This window comes from Podarcis tiliguerta (assembly GCF_965153285.1).
Source record: "Podarcis tiliguerta genome assembly, chromosome: 3".
Lineage (NCBI taxonomy): Eukaryota > Metazoa > Chordata > Lepidosauria > Squamata > Lacertidae > Podarcis > Podarcis tiliguerta.
In genome coordinates this window covers 52,059,463-52,080,296 of record NC_139536.1, presented here as the reverse complement: position 1 = coordinate 52,080,296, position 20,834 = coordinate 52,059,463, and the positions used below count along the sequence as shown (strand labels likewise).

Genomic DNA, 20,834 nt, shown 5'->3' with positions numbered 1-20,834 from the left:
GAGCATAGATGCAGCAGCTGTCGGTAGGTGGTTTGGCATCATTTCACAGGGAGAAGCAGCATTCAGCCCAGCCCAGAGACTGAATGGATTCAATTCCTTTCCCCCTTTCCATTATACCAGACAAAATCTATCCTGCACAGCAGATAAAGCTGGACTACAGCTCCCAGCATCCCTGCCCATTGGCCAATTGGCTGGGGCTGGTGAGAGTGGGAATCAAACAATACCTGGAGTTTCCCACCTCTGCTGCACACCAAGAACACTGCCATTGGGACAGCCATGTGGATAATTTTCATTTCACTTATCTTTAGACACGGAGGAGAAATTTGATTTAATATTCATTTAATGCCAAATCTATCCAAACCACACTTTCCAAAACAATACGTGAAGAAAACATAGCTGTCCTCCAACATTTGCACTTATCTGAATGTTGCGATGCAGTTCTCCAACCAAACAATGTTTGCAAAAATGCATTTGTTTGGGGGAAAATGTACATAAAAATGACGGTATTAGAGAAAATAGCAAGCAAATACGCATTCTATTGATGGGAATTACTTGCAAAAATGTGTGTGTTAGTCAAAACTCAATATAAAAGTGCTTTTGTTAGGAGAAATTTGCACTAAGTTGCTAATGAATATTTGTTAGGGGTCCCCCTCCTCAAACAAAAATTCACAATTTGCTGCAATATGTAGAGATTTAAGATGACAAAAATGAGAAACTGAGAACTGAAGTGGACTGACCCTTTTATCCCTACTTACAGGGGAATGAATTCTAACTCCCTGCCACCAACATCAGGGCTCTGGGGAGCGATGGAGCCACCGCCACATCTGTATCCCAGCTCTCAAAGTGGCAGTGGTATAAGGTGGTAGCAGAGACTGGTAAAGCCTGATGCCAGCCTGTACCAGTTCAGCCCCACCCTTGCCCCACTCTGCTGGCTGTGATTGGCAGGTGGCCGTCTGAGTTGGCAGAAGCGAGTGGAAGGATCTCTTTGCTTAACACACACACCACACACAGCCCAGGGTAAGATAGTTTGGATTACAGCATTAAAACTCAACATAAAAATGTGAAAAATGAGTCAGCAAGGCACCATTACAACTTAGTCAGAAAACCCCTTTGCAATTGGTCTCAAATGTTTAGTCTTGGTCTCATCACTGCAGAGGGTCTTCTTACAAAATCAGTGAAGTAGAAAACCTCAGTAGACTGTCTTAACCTTTGTAAGTAGCTCCAGTGCTGCAGTTGAGAGAGTCTCATGTTCTTAAGACGAGAGCTGAAATGTAATCCAGAAGCACAGATCAATGCTCTGTACTGTGACACCGTTAGATGTTTATGTGCATCTGGGTATCCCTGTGATTGTGGTCCTACCATAAAAACCAGTAACATGCTTTCCAGCCCAATGCCCAATGAGGTCTTCATCATCTTAACAAAATAAGGCTACTTTTCAATTCTTCCCCTGGCAATTTCTTGCATTCATCGTTGCAATGAAAATGGGAACTTCTGCAAGGGACTTGGAGAAGATTAAGGGTAGTTTGGAAATAGGTTGGCCATTTGAGCATTGCTAAAAAGAGAGGAAATGTATCACCAAGCAATGTAAATGAATGAGGGCACAGACTAGCATAAAATTAGCACATACTAATTTAAATGCATGTATGGAAATTCAGGAGTTATCACTCAAATTGAAATAGAAAGGCATCTCACCACATTAAATAGAAATGTGTCTCACCTGGGACTAGTCAGAACAGAAATGTGTCAAGCTTGCCCCAAGATGCTCTTGAAAGAAACACACATTTAGGGATTAGGTCTCAGGACCATCCTGTGCCCATGGTGATGAAACATTGTCTGCAGATCATCCCTCCCAGTACTATAAGCTTTCTTGTGAAACATAAAAGGAGAAGGTTTCAAGGTGTCTCAGTCCATTTAAAAACCTCATGCAACTTGCTAATCAGGAATTGGCTGTGTTTTTAGCATGTTACTGCACTCTAATGAGAAAGGGGAGGCAGAATGCAAACACAATCTACTAAAGTGGAAGAATATAAAACCAACTTAGCAAAGCTTTGGGACTGGGCATTTTAGGATGTTAAACAATACAAATGAATATATTCTACCTATACTGAAAACACTAATGTAAAACCCTTGGCCTGATATATGATGAAATTGATCAATAGATTAAATCAGTCGTTAAGATGTTTGGCAAATGTGGGGCCAGCTCCAGGGTTAAGGACTGACTTGGGGGAAGCTCTCCCCTTGATCACAATCCTTTTTAAAAAAACAAACCTTTTCCCTAGCACCAGGTACCATTCTGCTACATCTTGAATTCCTCCCTCCCTCAATGCCTTGGGAGTTGGGTCACTCTGGAGCATTGTGAAATCATATTTTTGTGGTAGCAGCTATCTTCCCCAGCCAGCCCGCACCAAAGTCCAGGGATAACTCTCCACTTTCTGCAGAGTATACCTATCTATAGCTACATCTATATGGTTCCTTATTAGAAGTCATAGATCAGCTATACATTGCTGCTGAGTTTCTGTTTTACTCAGTGCTAAATCAAACCATCTACTGAAGTCCCTTGAGAACTGAAACAGTGGCCTGATGCAAACCATATGCTTCAGAGTCTGGGGCCATGTATTTTGAACTGGTTACAGCATAAAACCACAGTGGAGTGAACTGCCCAGTTGGCGGAGCTGAGAGTTCACCTGGTAAATCTAAATGTTGAAGGCTGTTTAAAGAAAAAAATAAAAATCTTACCTATATATTTCTTATTATGATTGGACTTGAAGGAACAGTGCCTATGATTAAATCTTGCACGCCACATGGGAACCTGCATAGCTTTCAATTAAAACCATGTGTGTAATATTTATGGCATGGGTGACATGAACCAAGTTCCACTTATGGAGTGGAAACAAACAGCTTGATCTGCAAGTCATTTAAGGTTGAGTATTTGTATTATTATTGGCTGACACTCCAGCCCCAAGCACATTTAACTACGTCTCATTGTTTTAACAGAAAGTCCAAGGAAATGGCTTAGTTGGAAGTCAATGGGATTAAGAACCAATTTACACAAACAGTGACTTTACAGAACTGAAGGAATGCGTTCAGACATAATCCCAAATTGTGGTTTGGCGTTATGTGGCGAGCCCCAAGGACTCGTGGACTGACACACCCTTACCTTTCATTTCCTCAACCCCTTAATTATGACAATTACCTTCTTTCAGTCTTTTTTTTTTTTTTAAGCAAACAATAGTGTGACCCGTGGAGGGTGCAAAAAGGCAAACTGGTTTGTGCCCTCCTGCAAGCCAAACTTTGACCCAGGTATGTGAACCGAATTTGCAGGCAAGCACAAACCATAGTTTGACTGTTCAGGCATAATGATAAGCTGTGCTTTGCTGCAAACAATCCTGGAGGAATCCTGCATCTGAATGCATTTATAGAATTCAAAGTGATCAGTTGCATCTGATTGATTATTCAAAGCGTTTGTCTTGGATGTAATGGGTCTGTGCCTTCATTTTTCTCCCGGCAGAAGTCAGATGGAGAGGAGTGAGAAAAGATTGGGGAACTGGAGGAGTCCAAAGTGGGAGGCAGTGACCAGGGCATGTTGGAAGACTCATACCCTGGGAAGGGGCTCAGCAGATTGGCAGGTGGTGTTTTGGACCCCGGGGAGCAATTGAGTCAGAACAGATGGCCCTGGTGTGACATCCCAGCTGGTTGATATGGCTCCAGCACTGCTCTCTGTCAGGGAACAGCCTTCCTTCTTAGGGGGGCACCTAGGGGTACATCTGGCAGTGATCTTTCCCCATTATCTCCACCTCCTTAGATGCACTCAGCCTACATGGGCAAGAGCTCATTTGCTTGCCCAGTCCCAAGGCTTGGGATGCCAACCATGTGAATGACTATGCCCACCCCTCTCTTCAAAAGGAGAGGCATTGGGATGTGTCAAGTGTTGGGACAATGTCTTACTCCTAGCCATGTATAGCCTGTCACTTGACTTATGTCTGGGCACTGTAGTGAATTTTAGAATAAAGTATTCAATCATAATGGAGTCCTGAGGATCAGGTCAGAGCCAGAACAGTGCTGTACCAGTGAGCTGTTGTCTGTCCCAAGGAAATGAAAAGTGATGTGCCTTCAATGTGATTGTGGCATTTTGTCACTTCCCATGTTTTATGTGAGACCTAGTTGTTGTTTTTTTGAGGGGGGGACCAACGAGACTTTAGTGAATTAGCTGAATAAGCAAAACTTGCATTTGTAGAATAATGACTGGAAAAATTAGCAGTGTGGAAGTCTGCATTGAATTGCAAAATGACATGCATCTTACGCAGAAAGGTACAGTTAATAAGATTTCCAGTTTTGGCTATGTGTGTGGAAAGTGAGGTGGAAGAGTTCTTTAATCATTCACTTTACCGTTTCTCCTTCTTTCCTGTGTTTATTGTTTGTGCACTCCTGTTTTTGTAGTTTTCCTTGAGAGTGATGGTCAACCTTTGAAATTCTTCTGCGTGAAGTCAGAAGAAACTTGGCTTAGTGCAAGAGCAGCATCTTTACCTTCCCCATATAGTACAGTAGTTTGGCCCGCAGAGTAACTCAGATAAATTACCGTATTTTTCGCTCTATAAGACGCACTAGACCACAAGATGCACCTAGTTTTTGGAGGAGGAAAACAAGAAAAAAAATATTCTGAATCTCAGAAGCCAGAACAGCAAGAGGGATCACTGTGCAGTGAAAGCAGCAATCCCTCTTGCTGTTCTGGCTTCTGTGATAGTTGCGCAGCCTGCATTCGCTCCATAAGACACACACACATTTCCCCTTACTTTTTAGGAGGGGAAAAGTGAGTCTTATAGAGCAAAAAATATGGTTAGTTCCCAATCTTCTCCTTGTGGCTGTGACAGGGGAGGGGATGGTTAGGAGCAACTGCAAAACCTGCCAGGCCCCAAGACATTTCACTGCCTGAGGTGGACAAGATGTCTGCCCCCATTTAATGTCCAGAAGCAAATCTGAATGGCAGCTGATTCTTACTTTAGCACTGATGATGCACTTCAGGAGTGCAGGGTAGGCACACACTTCTTGCTCCTCACCCCACAGCAGATCCTGCCCTTTCCTGTAACAAAAAAACATGGTTTATCGATACATTCAAAAGTGTATGTCTGATTACATGGGTTGAGGTACTAAGAGAGGAAGCACCTGTAGTTTCCTCTGCTCTGCCTTCTTGCAGCCACCAGGACTTCCGTCAAAAGAAGAGGAGGGCAGAGGGGTTGATGTGATCATCAGGCAGGAGACGCTGTAGCTGCATTTTCTATCAGTTCCTTGGAACACTTAAAAGGACAGCAAGTCTCCATTTCTGATTGCAGACCTAGTTGCCGTGGAAGTTGGTGGGGCTTCCAAATCGGCACTAACTTACTTCATTTCACGTGGTTGCTGTGAGGATAACATGTCAAAGGGTCCTATGTGCATGGCAGCTCAGGTGCTAACTGTGGAGGAGCAACTTCAAGGCCTCTGTTACCCTCCCCTGAAACCACGCTGGGCCAGATAGCCCTTCAAAGAGAACATGCTTTCAAAGAGGGGACAATCCTCTGAAAGCCCTTCGATTCAATCACCTTGCCTCTCCATTAGTACTAGTAGGGATGGGAGAGAAATTTAATTCAGTTTGCATCTATAGGCAAATATACCTAATTTGCACGTTATAAAACAGTATGTGAACAATACTGTGATCCTTCACAATTCATACTTTTTTTTGGGGAACGTTTCAGTGTAGTTCTCAAGCCAAGTAATGCATGCAAAATTGCATATACAGTGGTACCTCTACTTATAGATGCGATCCGTTCCAGGGTGCCGTTCGCACCTCGAAAAGTCTGTAAGTAGAGCACTGCTTCTGCGCATGCACGTGATGCAATAGAGCGCTCCTGCACATGCCAAATCATGAAAAATGTCAGGGGAAACCCAGATGTATGGCAACATGATGGGAAATGCAGTGGAAACAGCTCCAAAAGTTTAAAATCACATTTCGGGGGGTGGGGGAGTTTTCAGTACCCACCCGATTCTTGCAACTGTAATCTGTTGCAAGATTGAAAAACTCAACAATTTGGGATTGCTCCCATTGAAATATTAAAATGATTGTTAAATTATTGAAATGTATAAAATTGAAAATCATAAATAAAAAAATAAAAAAATAAAAATTGGGTTTGCAGGTGTTAGGAATTTTCCTTTTTGAAATATGGCAACCCTACAGTATGCAAGGGGAAATCGCTTTGCAAAATGTATTAGGCAAAAATTGATACAAAAATGTGTGTTAGGCAAAATTTACACTAAAATGTAGCTGAATTTTCATGAGGACTTGTTTGTTTGTTTTTAAGTTCATAAACTGATGTGGAAATGTAAAGAATTGGACTCATAAGTGGAAAATGAGGAAATGAGAGAGTGACCAACCCCCAACTACTGGTATAAGGTTTTTTTTTGTTATTTCTTTAGTGACAGCCATGCTAGACTCTGGAATGGGTATGAACTAGATTGTGGAGAAGTTAATTGACTTCCCATTCTGTTCTCTCCTAATTGTTCTTAACTAATGTTGGAATGACTGACCGCATCTATTATTTGGATGAGGAAAAAAGGTCCATACTACTGTGCTTAGCTTTAAGAAGCCCCTGCAAAGAGACTTTTGCATTGGTTTCCAAATCTTTTAATTTTGCAAAAAAACTTTTTTAAAAAAAGTAATATGGAAAGCCAGGCAACCGGATCTCAAGCTTTATAATGAACAATTACATATAAATCAGGCTTACCGCTGGCCACAGATGTGCTGCCCAAAATTCTTGGCCTCAGCACGGTGAATTCTGGCGTGCTTTCCCATTGTCTTATGGCAACCAATGGAAGAATTCCTCTTTCTGTGCAAAAAAAGTAATTGCTCTGCGACAGACAAAGAATTTACACAGAGGTTGGCTTAATCCTTTAAACTGATGGCTATATTCCAAAAGAGGTCAACTTCCTTAATCATCAGTGGCAGACATAGATATGTATTTTCTTTAGGGGGGGGGGACACAGTATCTACATAGCAAAGCATTAGGACAGTGGGTTCCTGAAGATGGCGTATGGGAGGCAGATTTTCAATTAATTTGTTCTAGAAAATCTACCGATCTATAAGTTAAAGGCATTTTGCTCATTTGCTTTGGCTGAATGCTTGCTTGTTTATTCCTGTTCAAGCATTTCGCGGCCTTATCATGCCATCAGTCTAGTTCAGGATTGTCTAGTCTGACTGGCAAAGACCTCCCCCCTAGTCTCAGGATAAGGTTTTTCTCAGCCATCCCACCAGAAGCCCCTCTAATTGGGAAGGACCAGGCTGATGATATTTGGACCTGGTTAGGCTGATGCAGAGGCTTCTAACTGCCTGCCTGTTAGAATGGCTGAGAGTAAGAATTTCTATTTCCTGGTGAACTTGAAGGGAGTTCTAAATCCTCTGCACACACCTTCTCAGTTATTATTAAAGGTTAGGTCAGGGGGTGGCGAACCTCAAGCCCAGACTCTTCCTCAGGTTACAACCCTTCCCATCCACACTCTCCCCCTGCAGGCTACATCTATCAAGGGCCTTGTTTCATATCCTCCTTGTGGATTTTCCCCTGGCTGGAATCTGTCCCCAAACTCTTGCCTGAAAGGAGGATAGAAGTGTATGTGTTTAAAAATGGGCCTATTGCACAAAGGTAAAATTTATACATATTGCCCTGTTGCCTCTGTTGCCCACTGCTGACATGTTGGCTCCCATAAGCTTGCGCAGGAGGGAATACAGCTTTTGGGCTGGAAAATCTTTTCTACCTCTTTGACTCAGATCTGCAGATTTCTTGTTCTGCATTCCCTGACAGTCCAGGCAGGGCCTCTAAAAAACCAGAGGCCATCTTCACGACTGTAGGATGCTGCATCCACTCTATGCATCCCAGCAGTGCCACCACAACCTATCCCCATTCTCACGCATAGCAAGAATTGTGAAGCTACCCCTTGAAACGATACCTGCATCATCAGTCTTGCCATTATGACTATTTTTTATTAACTATGCAGGGTGGCTTACAACAATTTGAAATTCAGTCTTGAACCAGATTACAGTTGCAAGAATCGGGTGGGTCCTGAAAACTCGCTTGGCTGCTTCCCTGTAAACACACGGTTGCTACATGAGGACAATATCCCCAGCTAAAATGGTTGTGGGAACGGGCTCAAAATGGCTCTATTAAGGACAATCTCCACAGAAATCAGCTGCCAAGATTAATTGTTCTTCAATGCAACTGTTGCCATGGAAAAATAATAGGAACAATAACGGCTGAGTTGAAAGTTCTGCCATGAATATATTTCAAGCAGGCATTGAAAACTGTGTTGTTTTTTGGTGGGCATTTTTGGTTGCTGTTAATTCTCTGGTAGGTTTCTCTCCCTCATTTCTGCTCTTTTTGTTGCTTTGCTGCTTGTTTATCTTACCTCACTTTGCTATTATTTATTTTAGGGATTTTTTTAAAGCTGCCTTGAATTGGCATTTTGCTTAGAAAGGCAGATGTAATATGAATAAATAATTTAAGTAAAAGGGTGTGTGAAAGGGAGGGTGAGAGGAATCAAAACACTTATTCAGAAAGCTAGATTTCATGCCTGTCCAGTGATGTTTGTAGTGCTGCCTGTCTGCTGCTTTGGAACTGTGGTTTGTTTTTACAGCACCTTCTTCCTCATAATGTCATTATATAGACAGGCAGCTTTGGCTATATGCCAGCATCACTAGGACAGGGAGGGCAATGCCTGTTCAGGAATCATTGCCCTAACTCTGGATTAGGGATGGGGGAGAATAATAGAACTGTAGCATTGGAAGGGACCCTGAGGGTCATCTAGTCCAACCCCTTGCATGCAGGAATATCAGCTAAAGCATCCATGACAGATGGCCATCCAACAGAGGTTGCTTTAAAACCTTCGAGGAAGGAGAGACCACCACCTTCTGAGGGACTGTGCTCCACTGCTGAGCAGCTATTACCATCAGAAAGCATAGCTGATATCCTCTTTCTTGTAACTAGAAGTCTCATCTTTTAGACTTCTTTTGTTTTATCCCTGCTCTTGGTCTCTAGAAGGGCAATAGACTCCTCTAGCAGACTTCTTCCTGGATGAATAACAGACTCATATAAAAACCTTGCACTCTGTAAATTAATGCAAACTTTTATATACTGTGCTCTGCTTTAAAATGTCAGCGTTCTTCTCTTTCAAATGTACCATATTTTCATAACCGGCACATTTCAAACTCTTGAAAACTTAAGACGGCAAGCCAGAATTAGGGCTCTGTGTAAAACATATGTATGAAATAGGTTGCCTCTTGAGAAGTATAGAAAACTGAGAAGAACATAATAAACACCATGGGCAGCAAGTTAAGCATGCTGTAGTTAATTATGTCCTTCTTCTCAATTTGGCTTTTAAAAGGTTTGATGGTGCCCTTGGTGGAGATATTCTTTCATGTATATGTACCCTGGCAGGCATCAGGGCCAACTCAGGGTATTTTGCTGCCTGGGACAAAGGACAATGTTGGAACCCCACCCTTCTTATACCTGCCAAGTGCCCTGGAAAAAAACAGGACATCCCATTTTTTTTTGTGAGATCGCGGCGGCCATTTTGGGTGCCATAACCTTGCATGCCCTTGGACTGCAGTCTCGCCCTGAAAAGTGCTTTTTGGGGGGACATGATACTGTGTGGTGCCAAAAACACATGGTTTTGGGTGCCGTGTGAGAGCTCCCCCTAAAAAAGTGGGTTTTTTTCCAGGGTCCTGGGATCTTACTCAGGTATGTGCCCTGGATGGTGCATGTCCAAGTTTGGGGTTTGAAAAAGTTGAACAGTAAAATTCTCAGGGTCCCCCAGTAAAGCCTACTGTTATCTGTAATCAATAAGGTTGTGGCCAATTTAATCCCAAGATCTTGTCATGTCGTTTTTGTTGCTGCTACATTACTGCCCCCCTTTCTGATTCTCAGGGGACACCGTGCGTAGGCCCGCAAATAGCAGATCTGATCGATTCGGCTTCAGATGCAAACTGAATCAAATTTCTTCCCCAGTTCTACTTGAGACAGTATATATTTACCATGTACACTACACTCCAATGTTTTACATGTTCATATAACAGCATGACATGTGCATGTAACAAATGTATGCTTGCCACGCTGTGCATCATGCAATTACGCATACCAGGGAGCTGGGATAGGTTGCACCTCCATGTTACATGTACATGCAGTAGTGGCAAGTTTTCTGCTGTGCAGAATTATTGATCTTTAGATCTGGAAGGAACCTTGGAAGTCAATCTGGTGATGCAGAAACCATCTGGGTGCTAGGCATGGGTTGCCCCTCTGTGAGCGTTTGCCCTCGTGGACCCGGCACTGAAAGGCAAGCTGCACGTGGAAGATTGTGCTGCTGCCCACAAAACAGATCCGTCTTCATGGGATGGGATACAGAATGTGTTGCAAGAACAAGATGGAATGCTGTCCTTGGCTTTGGAAAGGAGAGTCGCAGCTATCTTCTGGGCTGATATTGGACAGCTGGAATTCTGCAGCTCCTCTCTGCGTTGGCTCATCCCAAGCGCATCCTTTCCTTCAAACAAAAAAAGAAAGGTTTAGCAGCAGTTAAAGGCTATGAAGAAAGTTTCAGAAAGTGAGACCAAAGCTTCACTTTTACCCCACCATTTCCAAACGTAGGGTAAAACAAAGGGCACATTTAAAGCTACTGGGAGAGATTTAACACTAAGCAGGATGAGGTGTTGATGATGTGTGATTATATCTTTCTCTTTATTTTTATTTTTTTGTAACAAGCATCCTGGGGGTAGTGATGGAGTTAGATCAGGACTGCAGTGCTGAGGGGTGGATTTTTCAACCCTTTTCACCATGCTTCCCCCCCCCCCAATGCAAATCCGCCTCCCAAAGTTGCTATAATTTGCCTCAATAGAGAACACAGTCATATCTTACAGCAGGGCTAGCAGTTGGAGGCATTTATATCATTAAAAACAGAACAGGAGAAGGCTTAACTCCACCCAGCAACATGGTCTCAATCCAGTTTCTCCTCCCTGCAGTGGCTTGCAAATAAATAAATAACTAAATAACTAAATAAATAGTTGAGAGATCCCATGGCATGGCTTTCATGATTTTTATAGGAGTTAACACTGAGCAGATAGAAAATTTCCATCTGATAGATAGATAGCATTTCCATCTGTATAGTCAGATGGAAAAGAAGACAGAACTCCAATGATTTTCGCCTATAATGTAGCTTCAGAGAGGAGATGTAAACACTGTGTTGCTGAGGGTAATCTCCCCCCCCCCTTCATCTGGTATTTATTATTATTATTCTTTAAAACTCACAAGGCTTTAAATCACACCATTAATGTAACGTGTAGTTAGGCCCTGGCTTAAACACATTTGGATCAATCTTAGGGTGAGGGGAGAGTTTTCTTGTTGCTTGGGAATATACTCTAATCTCTTTTATTATGTTTGAGATCTGTTCAAAAGCTTGGTGAATACTTTGATCTGCTACCCAAGTACAAAAAGAGCTTAACTCAGGGATGGGGAACCTGTGGATCTCCAGATGTCGGGAGTCTCACCATCCCTGGCTTAATGCTGCAGGAACTTTCTAGATAAACACAGAGTTATCAGCGAAAAGTCATGCTCCAAAAAACTTCTTTTGACATATCTATGCTTCAGACTTAACCTGGGATTTGTAAATGCCATCTCTATGCTACAGCAGGTCATGTACATGTGACAGACAGGAGCGCTTAACGGAATTCCCAGAACCAAATACAATTGCCAGGATTCTTTAGGGGAAGACACACAGGTTAACCTGGTATAGAAACCACACTGGTCTCTAGCATCTTAGGCCTGTCTTTTTGCTATTTGTGTGGCATTTACTTGCTTCTGTGTAGGCCTGGACACTCCATAGTTGCATCCATCACTATTTACTGTACTATTTATGAAATATACTCAGAGTCGCAAAGTGATTTCATGCCCTTTATTCAGCTCATAGTGGTGAGGAGGAATGAATGAATGTCCCCTCAAAGTATCTGCTTTATATACATTATTTACACAAATATGTGGATTCTGGAATTCTGGAATTCTACTGTAAGCCAATCAGGTTGTGGATTCACTTATATCTGGAGCATGATTGGGTGGTTCCTGCCAACCAATCATACTGCTGCATTGTTCTAGACCAATCAGACTGCTGCATTCTGAATCCTATTGTTCTAGGACCAATCAGACTGCTGCATTTTGGATCCTATTGTTCTAGGACCAATCAGACTGCTGCAGTTTGGATCCTATTCAACTTAGTACATAACAATTTATTTTGTATAAATCACATTTTAATGTGTTTCCTTTCCACTCCGATCTTCCTTCCATTCTTCGCAAGCATAATTCTGCTGCTGCTGTCTTATCAGGACACATTTCTGCTTATGCAAACCATTTCTGCCATTGAAAACCTGGTGGTCTTTGCAACTCAGCAGCCACTTTGGAGTGGTTAGGTTGGCTTTCAGACTTGCTAGCTCCACAGTTTTTCTACACAGAATGCATTCTGGGTCCTGGATTCCACTGGTGGAAGTTCTTGGGTTGGCAGACCCTTGGAATATTATAACAGAATAGCTGTGGTGTGACTGCTTGTTTGAGTGGTTTGTTTGTTTGCCTTTTTTTAAAAGAAGAAAAATAATTCTTCTTCTCCAAAATATATGTTTGAACAGTCAGATGCATCTATAAATAATAGATGAATCAAGTCTGTGCAAAGTTTAGAAAGGCAACAAGATTCAGCCATTCCCCCACCCCTTATTTTTAAGGGATTAGTTGTATATGACTGCATCTCATGTTGTGTGTGTGTGTGTGGTCTAGTGAAATGCTTGCTCTATGGGACTGCTGTGAGCTAGCCTGCCTTCCCTATTTTGAGGTTCTCACATCTGTGCATAAAAATCCTGTGCATATTTTCTAAAAAGTTAGCCTTGCTATATACAGTTACTCCTGGAAAAGGGTGCATAGGAATCATGCTACATGCCGTTAACTTGAATGCAGTGATACCTCTGGTTGCGAACAGGATCCGTTCCGGAGGCCCGTTTGCAACATGAAAAGAGTACAACCCACAGTGGCGCCCCTGTGCAGGTTGCAATTCGCTGCTTCTGCGCATGCGCGCGAGGTCATTTTGCGCTTCTGCGCATGCGCGAGTGGCGAAACCCGGAAGTAACCTTTTCTGGTACTTCCGGGTCGCCGCGGGACGTAACCTGAAAGAACGTAACATGAAGCAAACATAACATGAGGTATGACTGTATAGTTTCCCAGATAAGCCTTTTTGGCAATATTGTCATAGCTTGCTATATAGCCTTTGAGGTTGCAAGCCAGTATAATGTGGTATAGAGCATTAAATCATGGCTGGGGAGGCCCAGGGTCAGAGTGGGAGACAGCCCCACTCTCAGTCTATAGCCTACCTCACAATTATGTGATGATAAAGGGGGGGGGGGACCACAATGTGCATCAAGATGCCTACAGGAAGCTCACAACCAGGGCATGAGGCAATAGTCCTTGCTATTTCCTAATGACTGTTGTTCAGAGGTATGGTGTCCATGATCCTCTAGGTAGCATATAGCCACCAAGTCTTGTAGTCTGTGATAAACCTTTTCCTCTATTGATTTGTTTGTAAGAGCATAGGTCCTGGATAGATAGGGGGACCACCTATCACTGACCACAACTGGTGAATACAGCAGGGGAGGCCAATGGAGAGGCAGCAGTTCTCTCGATGGCTCATTTGGGCAAACTGGTTCTCTTGGTAGGGTGGCCAGATAAAAAGGTAAAGGTACCCCTGCCCGTACGGGCCAGTCTTGACAGACTCTAGGGTTGTGTGCCCATCTCACTTAAGAGGCCGGGGGCCAGCGCTGTCCAGAGACACTTCCGGGTCACGTGGCCAGCGTGACATCGCTGCTCTGGCGAGCCAGAGCCGCACACGGAAACACCGTTTACCTTCCCGCTAGTAAGCGGTCCCTATTTATCTACTTGCACCCGGGAGTGCTTTCGAACTGCTAGGTTGGCAGGCGCTGGGACCGAACAACGGGAGCGCACCCCGACGTGGGGATTCGAACCGCCTACCTTTCGATCGGCAAGCCCTAGGTGCTGAGGCTTTAACCCACAGCGCCACCCGCGTCCCTGGGTGTATCTGGGTATCTGGGTGGCCAGATACCCCCCCCAAAAGAAAAAGAAGCAGTAAAATGTACATATAAATGTACATAAAATTTACATAAATTTACGTAAAATTTACATATGCTCATGTATGTACCCATGCATATTTAGGAATAATTGCCCTAATTTAAATCAAAATAGAATACTCTAGTGAAGAAGTCTATGAGCATGTGACCTGTGTACCTGCTTAATATGCAGTCCAAGCACTAGCTGTTGATGGGCTTCTTCTGCTCTCCCTTATTATGGGTCTATATTTTTCAGCTGAACTTGGACTGGACAGCCCTTCAAATAGAGGAGTGTTATCTGTAAAGTGGAACACACTCTATCTCTGGCGCTGCAGCAGGACTGAATCCCAAGTGCAGCCAGTAGTCTTCTGCAGATTTAAGAATGTCTGCTAAGACCTACACAGATGGTGTTTGGTTTTTTTGAGTTTTTTTTAAAAAAGGAGAGCCTGCAGTGAAAATTTGAGCAGATAAGCAGTTTCTTGCCTAAAGCCGCATTTGTTTTAAATGCAATGCTTTCCATATGACTTTCTGGCTGATTTGGTTCCTTTTGTATCCTTTGTCCCGTGAAAACTCTTTATACTAATTCCAGTTGGAAAGCTGCGACGTTTATTGGTGGAGGCAAAACTGATCAACTGCAGACTCCCTTCCTGCCAAACCAAGCTAGCAAAAGTTCAGCGATATTATGTGGCCAGTAGGAATGTATTCAGTCTTCGTAAATAAGACTCATTTATTGCAGAATGAAGAGCCAGGAGAGATAGCAGTATGTGGATGTGCAAGGTCTGTAGCTCTTGAATGTGATGCATTTAAAGACCTTAGAATAAAACCTGCTACATAATAGAATATTGAACAGCCCTGCGTTGCTGGCAAAATTGCATTATTGTTCATAGGACTCGTGCCCACTGTTGCATTCTTTGTGAGCTGCATTACAAGCCGCAGCGCCTGTAATCTAGACTTAACTGGCTGGTAAACCTTGGCCTATAACTACTTCTATGGGTTGCTGGAGGAATACAAAATGAACATACTGTAGTAGTTAGCTGCACTCTTCAAAGACAATTTACAACTTTTAAAAGAAAAGACAGGAAATAAAAAGGCTGACTGAAAGGTTTTTAATTGAAGAAAGGGCAGTGGTTGCTGAAAGGGTGATCTGTTTGCCAGGTACTTTATTGTATGTAATAGCTGCCTAGAACATCAGTTTGTAGTTTCAAAGGGGATATGGAGAGGGTAGAGTGCTTTGGGTAAATAAAGGTGAGGCCTGCAGCAAAATGTTGCAGTATGGAGTACTGCCTGATCAGCATTCCACTCGCTCCATTCTATTCCCCCTCCTCTCACAGTCAATGAGCATTCTATTGCTATGGAGCATGCTCAGTCTTCATCAGGCTTTGTGTTTGCCCCCCCCCCCCAATCTAGCATTCTATGCATTGCCGCTGAGCATGCATAGCCTTCATTGGGCTGCTTTCCCCCCCTAAATTGGGAGGAGTCTGCTAGTTCATTATGTTTTCCTATCATTCCATTTCCTTTATGGATATCTATTTGTGGCTTGAAAGTGAGATTTCCATCTTCTACCCATTCACAGCCCGTGTTGGAGATACTTCTTCTGCAATTTGTGTGTCTCCATAGTTCAAAATGCCTGAGAATGTGTGTCAACATTGGTTCTCTTTTTCGTCTCCCCAACCCCCTTTTTCCTATCTGCACATCACATTACCTATTTGCTTGTTGGAAGTAAGGGCTGGTGACTGTATGTTTAACAAATGATGCAAATTTAGCTGGTGTATCCTGAGAGTTGTTGTTGGATATATACTGTATTTTTCCGTGTATAAGACTAGGCTTTTGGTTTTTTTACCCAAAAATTAGTTTTAAAATTGGGGCTCGTCTTATACACGGGTAGTGCTGAGGGGGTGTTTTCTTAATTTGGAGTCCCACAAAATAGGGGGCGTCTTATACACGGAAAAATACTGTACTATGTAACTTGTGCCTTCCTAGAACTACCATGCTTGCAAACATCTTGCAACCATGATTTCAGGGTATCTGTTATAATATGCCACAATGGGCATATTATTGTCCCTATTTTCCAGGGATAGTCTCAGATTTACAGAAACTGTCCTGGTTTGATCCTGGAATGTCCCACTTTTTCTTAGGATGACCCTATTTTCATTGGAGAAATGTTGGTGGGTTTGGAGTTATCTGACCCCTGAGCCATCTGAAGGCTTTACAGGGAGGTTTAAAAATGTTTAAAGTTTTTATTATGTTTTTGTTTATGTTGGAAGCTGCCCAGAGTGGCTGGGGAAACCCAGTCAGATGGGCTGGGTGGGGTATTAATAATAATAATAATAATAATAATAATAATAATAATAATAGGACGTCCCTATTTTCTTCGGATAAATGTTGGAGGGTATGGTTCTTGTTTTGTTCACCTCTGAACAAATCAGTTTCAGTTCCTTGCCATAAACTGTCAGGGATGTCTCTAAGTGTCATTGGCTCCTGGCATTTCCTTTCTGATATTCTAAACACGTGGAACATCTGGACACCATATCTGAGGATTCATGCCTGGCCAATTTAGTATGTCATTTCCCTCCCCCTGCTTTTTTTGCACAATACAATGCCAAAGCATCCTGTCTGAATCTTCTTTAATATGCCTGGTGTCAGTGGTTTTTGGAATAACGATTCATTCTCCTTGGAGTACAAGTCCCCTTTCTGTTGTTAACTCTGCTTTGATGCTCCAGAAGTCCTTAAGACTTGATTTTGGGCCAATCTCCTTTTATCATCCTAATAAACATTTTCATAGTTTCATCTTTGTTTCTTATTTCTTCCATTTTCTCTTCAGTGGCTGGAATGCTTGTGAATATCATGTGTCAAAGAGCGAGTCGGCAGTAAATCACATGGTCAAAGTTGGAGTTAATGCTTTATTAGCAAAAACACAATCTTCACAGACTGGGCTGAGTGTCAGGCCTAATGAGCAAAGCAGCTCATCTCTGGTAGGTCTGGCCACATTAATCAGTTGCCTCTCCACACCACAGCCGTCAAAGTCCCTTCCTCTCCAGGGATTTCCTAATAATTAGAGACATGTTCAGCCTGCCTCTGCTCTGCCCATTTCAGCTCTCTTCTGGTTCTGGGAGACAATGGGGGAATAGAGCTTGTCATAGAAGGATGGGGAGAGACCCATGGCTCTTCACCAGCCTGACTGATCTCTGCCTTTTGGCCACCCTTCTCCCACTTGCCTGTTTCAGCTTCTGCCTCTGATTCTAGACTTCTCTTTGCCACTGACTCTCCCAGCTCACTAAGCCCTGTTAGCTCTTCCCAGTCTTCTCCCTCTTCTATCTCTGACCACTCGTTGTTGTAACACCTCTACTCCCCAGGCTCTGCGCCTTCTTCCCTTGGTGGTTCCCCGGCTGATTCCTCCCACCATTCCTCTGCGTCCAACCTGTCCATGACATCAAGTGTACTTGCTGCTCCAGAACATCTTCCTTTGTAGCAGAGGCAGTTAACCTATGGCCCTTCAGGGGTTGTTAGACTTCAGCATCCATCAGTCCCAGGTAACTGATGGGAGGTCTATCCTGACAACACCTGGGGGGCTATGAGTTTCCCACCCACTGCTGTATAGCATTCTTTCTAGGTAGAAATGTTTTGGTTGAAAAGTTTGCTTGATGTATTTCTGTCCTTGGTTTATAGCTAGTTTTTCAGACGATATTTCAGAAGCAGGGGAAAACATTATTTACAATCTGGCTCAAGTTGGCACCTCAACTTGAGGCTTCTTCATCATGTTCTCCAGTGGCTTGTGGTCTGTCTTCACCATAACTGTTGTTCCACCATAGATGTCTTGATGGATATTTGCACAATCTACCACAATTACAAACATGTCTTCTCATCCCTAAGCCTCCACCACTTGTGTAAAGTTATCACTGCTAACCCTGGAGAAAATCTGACTAAACAGTTAAACATTCCCAATATAGTTTCCATCTCTGATATGGATGTTGAGGTTTCCAGTTGTTATATTGCTGCAGTTTTGCCTTAGATCTGGTTTTATTTCTTTTAGAGCCAGTATAAGGCCAAAAAAGTAATATTGCTGATCTTTATCTGCATTTTATTTTGATTTAGTTTCTGGGTTTTTCTTTCTGCATCTTTGCAGCTGTGTTGCCTGGTTACGTTCCTTCTACATAGAGCCATGCATTAGCGTATCAACAGTAATGATTTTGACACCTGGTAATTCAGGGATGGAGAACCTATGGCCCTACAGGTGGTGCTGGGCTCCAACTCCCACCAGTCCCAGCCAGCTTAGCCAATCATCAGGCATGATGGGAGTTGGAGTCCAACAAGACCTGGAGTGCAATAAGCTCCCCATCTGTACTGTAACCCTTCTAATAATTAATGGGTTTTCCTTTGAAGGATTCCTGGGTGGAGGAAATTCCTAAAGGCACCCTGCTGAAGTTCCATCAGCCTTCAGTGCATTGACTTGTGTCAGTTGGCTGGTTCTTAATCTAGCATCAGCTGCCAGTATCTTGTTTGTGCATTTCAATATATTTAAGTACTTGGCTTGTGACAGCTTGTATGTAAGAAGCTTGTAGTGTGCTGTCAAATTTAAATCTCTTGGATTGAAGACGTTAACTCTGCAGCCACCAAAGAGTTTACCCAATCTGCCACTTCGTCTGCACTCGCCAGTCCTCCAGTTTGCACCATGTTCCATTTCAGTTTTTCTCTTTGAGAAGAAGATTAATGTTTCCAAGTGCATGAATAACTGGTTATGCATCTGGCTTCAACTCTGTTTGACACTGGTTTGGTACACAGCCTAGATCTGCAAATTCATCTGCAAGCATTCTTTCCGTTTTTGCTTTCTTGGGGCCAAACTATACCTTGCGATTTATGTATAGCACGAAGCTCCATCTCCATTTTTCTTGACTCAGTTACAGGCATAGAGGGATTCCAGTTGTTACTGGAGCCACAGTGCACAAGGAGAGAAGGTTTATTGCTTCCCTCCCTAGCTGTAAGCACCAATCGCCCCTCCTTGCAGTGCTACAAAGTTTTGTACAAAAGTTCTCATTGGCACCAAAGGGTACTGCCTTTTTTTTTTTTACTAATACTTTCAAGGCAGACAGATGCCAACAACAATAATAGCCATGATGGTGGGGGGGGTTGAGGGGGGGGGAAGATGTTATGACTAGAGAAGGAAGGGAGAAGCCTTCTCCTCCTCATGCAGGCCAAAGGCTCTTCATATTTGGTCTAAAGGAATGTGATTGTTTATCTTGTTCCATATCTTATGATAGGGCAGAGCTACATATTGTATATAGCTCTGACAACAAAAAGTCTGTAGAGACTAACAGACTGATTACGGAGTAAGACTTTGCAAACTAGAATCCACATCTTCAGCTGGCATGCGATATACATGGGTAGAGGAAAAAATGGGGCCAAATGACTATGAAATATAAAAATAATAATTGTCTGGGACCATTCTATGTACCATGTAAAACAAGCACTGTGACCATTTGCAACAGCAATAATTGGTGTTTCTCAGCTGTTGTTCTGAATAGTCACTTTACTTACCTTAAGCTTTATATAGAATTGTCACAGTCCTTTTGCATTTTGTAGCCATTCCTCCCTGATTTTTTCTCTATACTCCCTTCCTCTAGAGTAACATAGCAGGGGTACCCTCCAGAAAATGTAGTTCTAGGATTTATTTATTTTTCAAATCATGTAAAACACCCGTGGTTGACTTCCAGTTGGGAAGGGAAGGGAAGAGGTAGAAAAGTGAGCGTTCAGCCCTTTCCTTCCCAACCACTCAAAATCTTACAGTTCTTTATAGACAGCCAGGCCTTATCAAAGCTAAGCAACCAAACTCCTTTCAATATTGGGTGGGTGTATGGTAGCTGCCCTTGCTGTATCCTCAGATTCTCAGGGAGCGGAGGAATGAGCTGCTGGCAGTGGTGGAGCTTCATGCTCCAGCACCGGGGGGGGGGGGGGGGAGAGCAGGTGGGGGTGGGGCTGGCATGTGTCCTGGGGGCGTGGCATGCCACCTGCAGGGGTGTGGCGTCCTGCGCGGATGGGGGTGCAGCCGCGATGGCACTCCACTGGGATCGCACTGCCAGGGGCGGTGTGCTCTCCCCGCACCCCTCTTCCTCCACCAGTGGCTGCTGGCACCTCCTAATCCCTTCAATGGCTGTCAACCTGGTGAACCCTAAGCCTCCTTGGGAGTGGTGTAGAATCGGGAAGCCCCACCAGACCCTTAAAGTGATGAATTGATTATTATGCACCACTGCTTCATTTGTCTAGCTTTATCTCAGATTCACCTTTTATCAAACTTGTCTGCTCAATTAATAAATCGCGAAGGTTAAAAAAAAAAGGTGCCACTTATGTTAAACAGGTAACACATGAAGAGCGCTTAAGAGTAACTCTTGATTTGTGTGTTTGTGTGTTTTTACGTTTTTTTGAAGAGAAGGAAGTGCCAAGCAGACCTTTAAGAGTGCGCGGCCGACCATCATCAGCCGACAGGGCGTTTGTTCGGTGGAGGCCACCCCATTCTTCAGGTTCAAGGAGCCTACGTAGATATCCAGGTTACCTCTTGGGATATGGAGAGAGCAGCAGAAAGATGAGTTATAAGCCACTGCCAAAAGAAGAAAGAAGTCATGAGGTTAAAAGATTAGGTAAGTCAAGGCCAAAGTTTATTTTGCACAAAATAATGTTTGGCACT

General features: G+C 43.2%; 1 protein-coding gene across 2 annotated transcripts in view; it reads left to right on the top strand.

The window, feature by feature from the left end:
• Positions 1-20,834, top strand: part of FNDC1 (fibronectin type III domain containing 1) — an 89,520-nt gene that overhangs the window by 15,285 nt on the left and 53,401 nt on the right. For both annotated transcript variants that reach the window (XR_014509675.1, XM_083434017.1), the window contains exon 2: positions 20,578-20,787. Coding sequence is in view for 1 of the 2 variants with exons in the window: in XM_083434017.1 (XP_083290143.1) it covers positions 20,578-20,787 (210 nt within the window). In the remaining variant the exon portion in view is untranslated. The remainder of the gene's footprint in view (positions 1-20,577; positions 20,788-20,834) is intronic.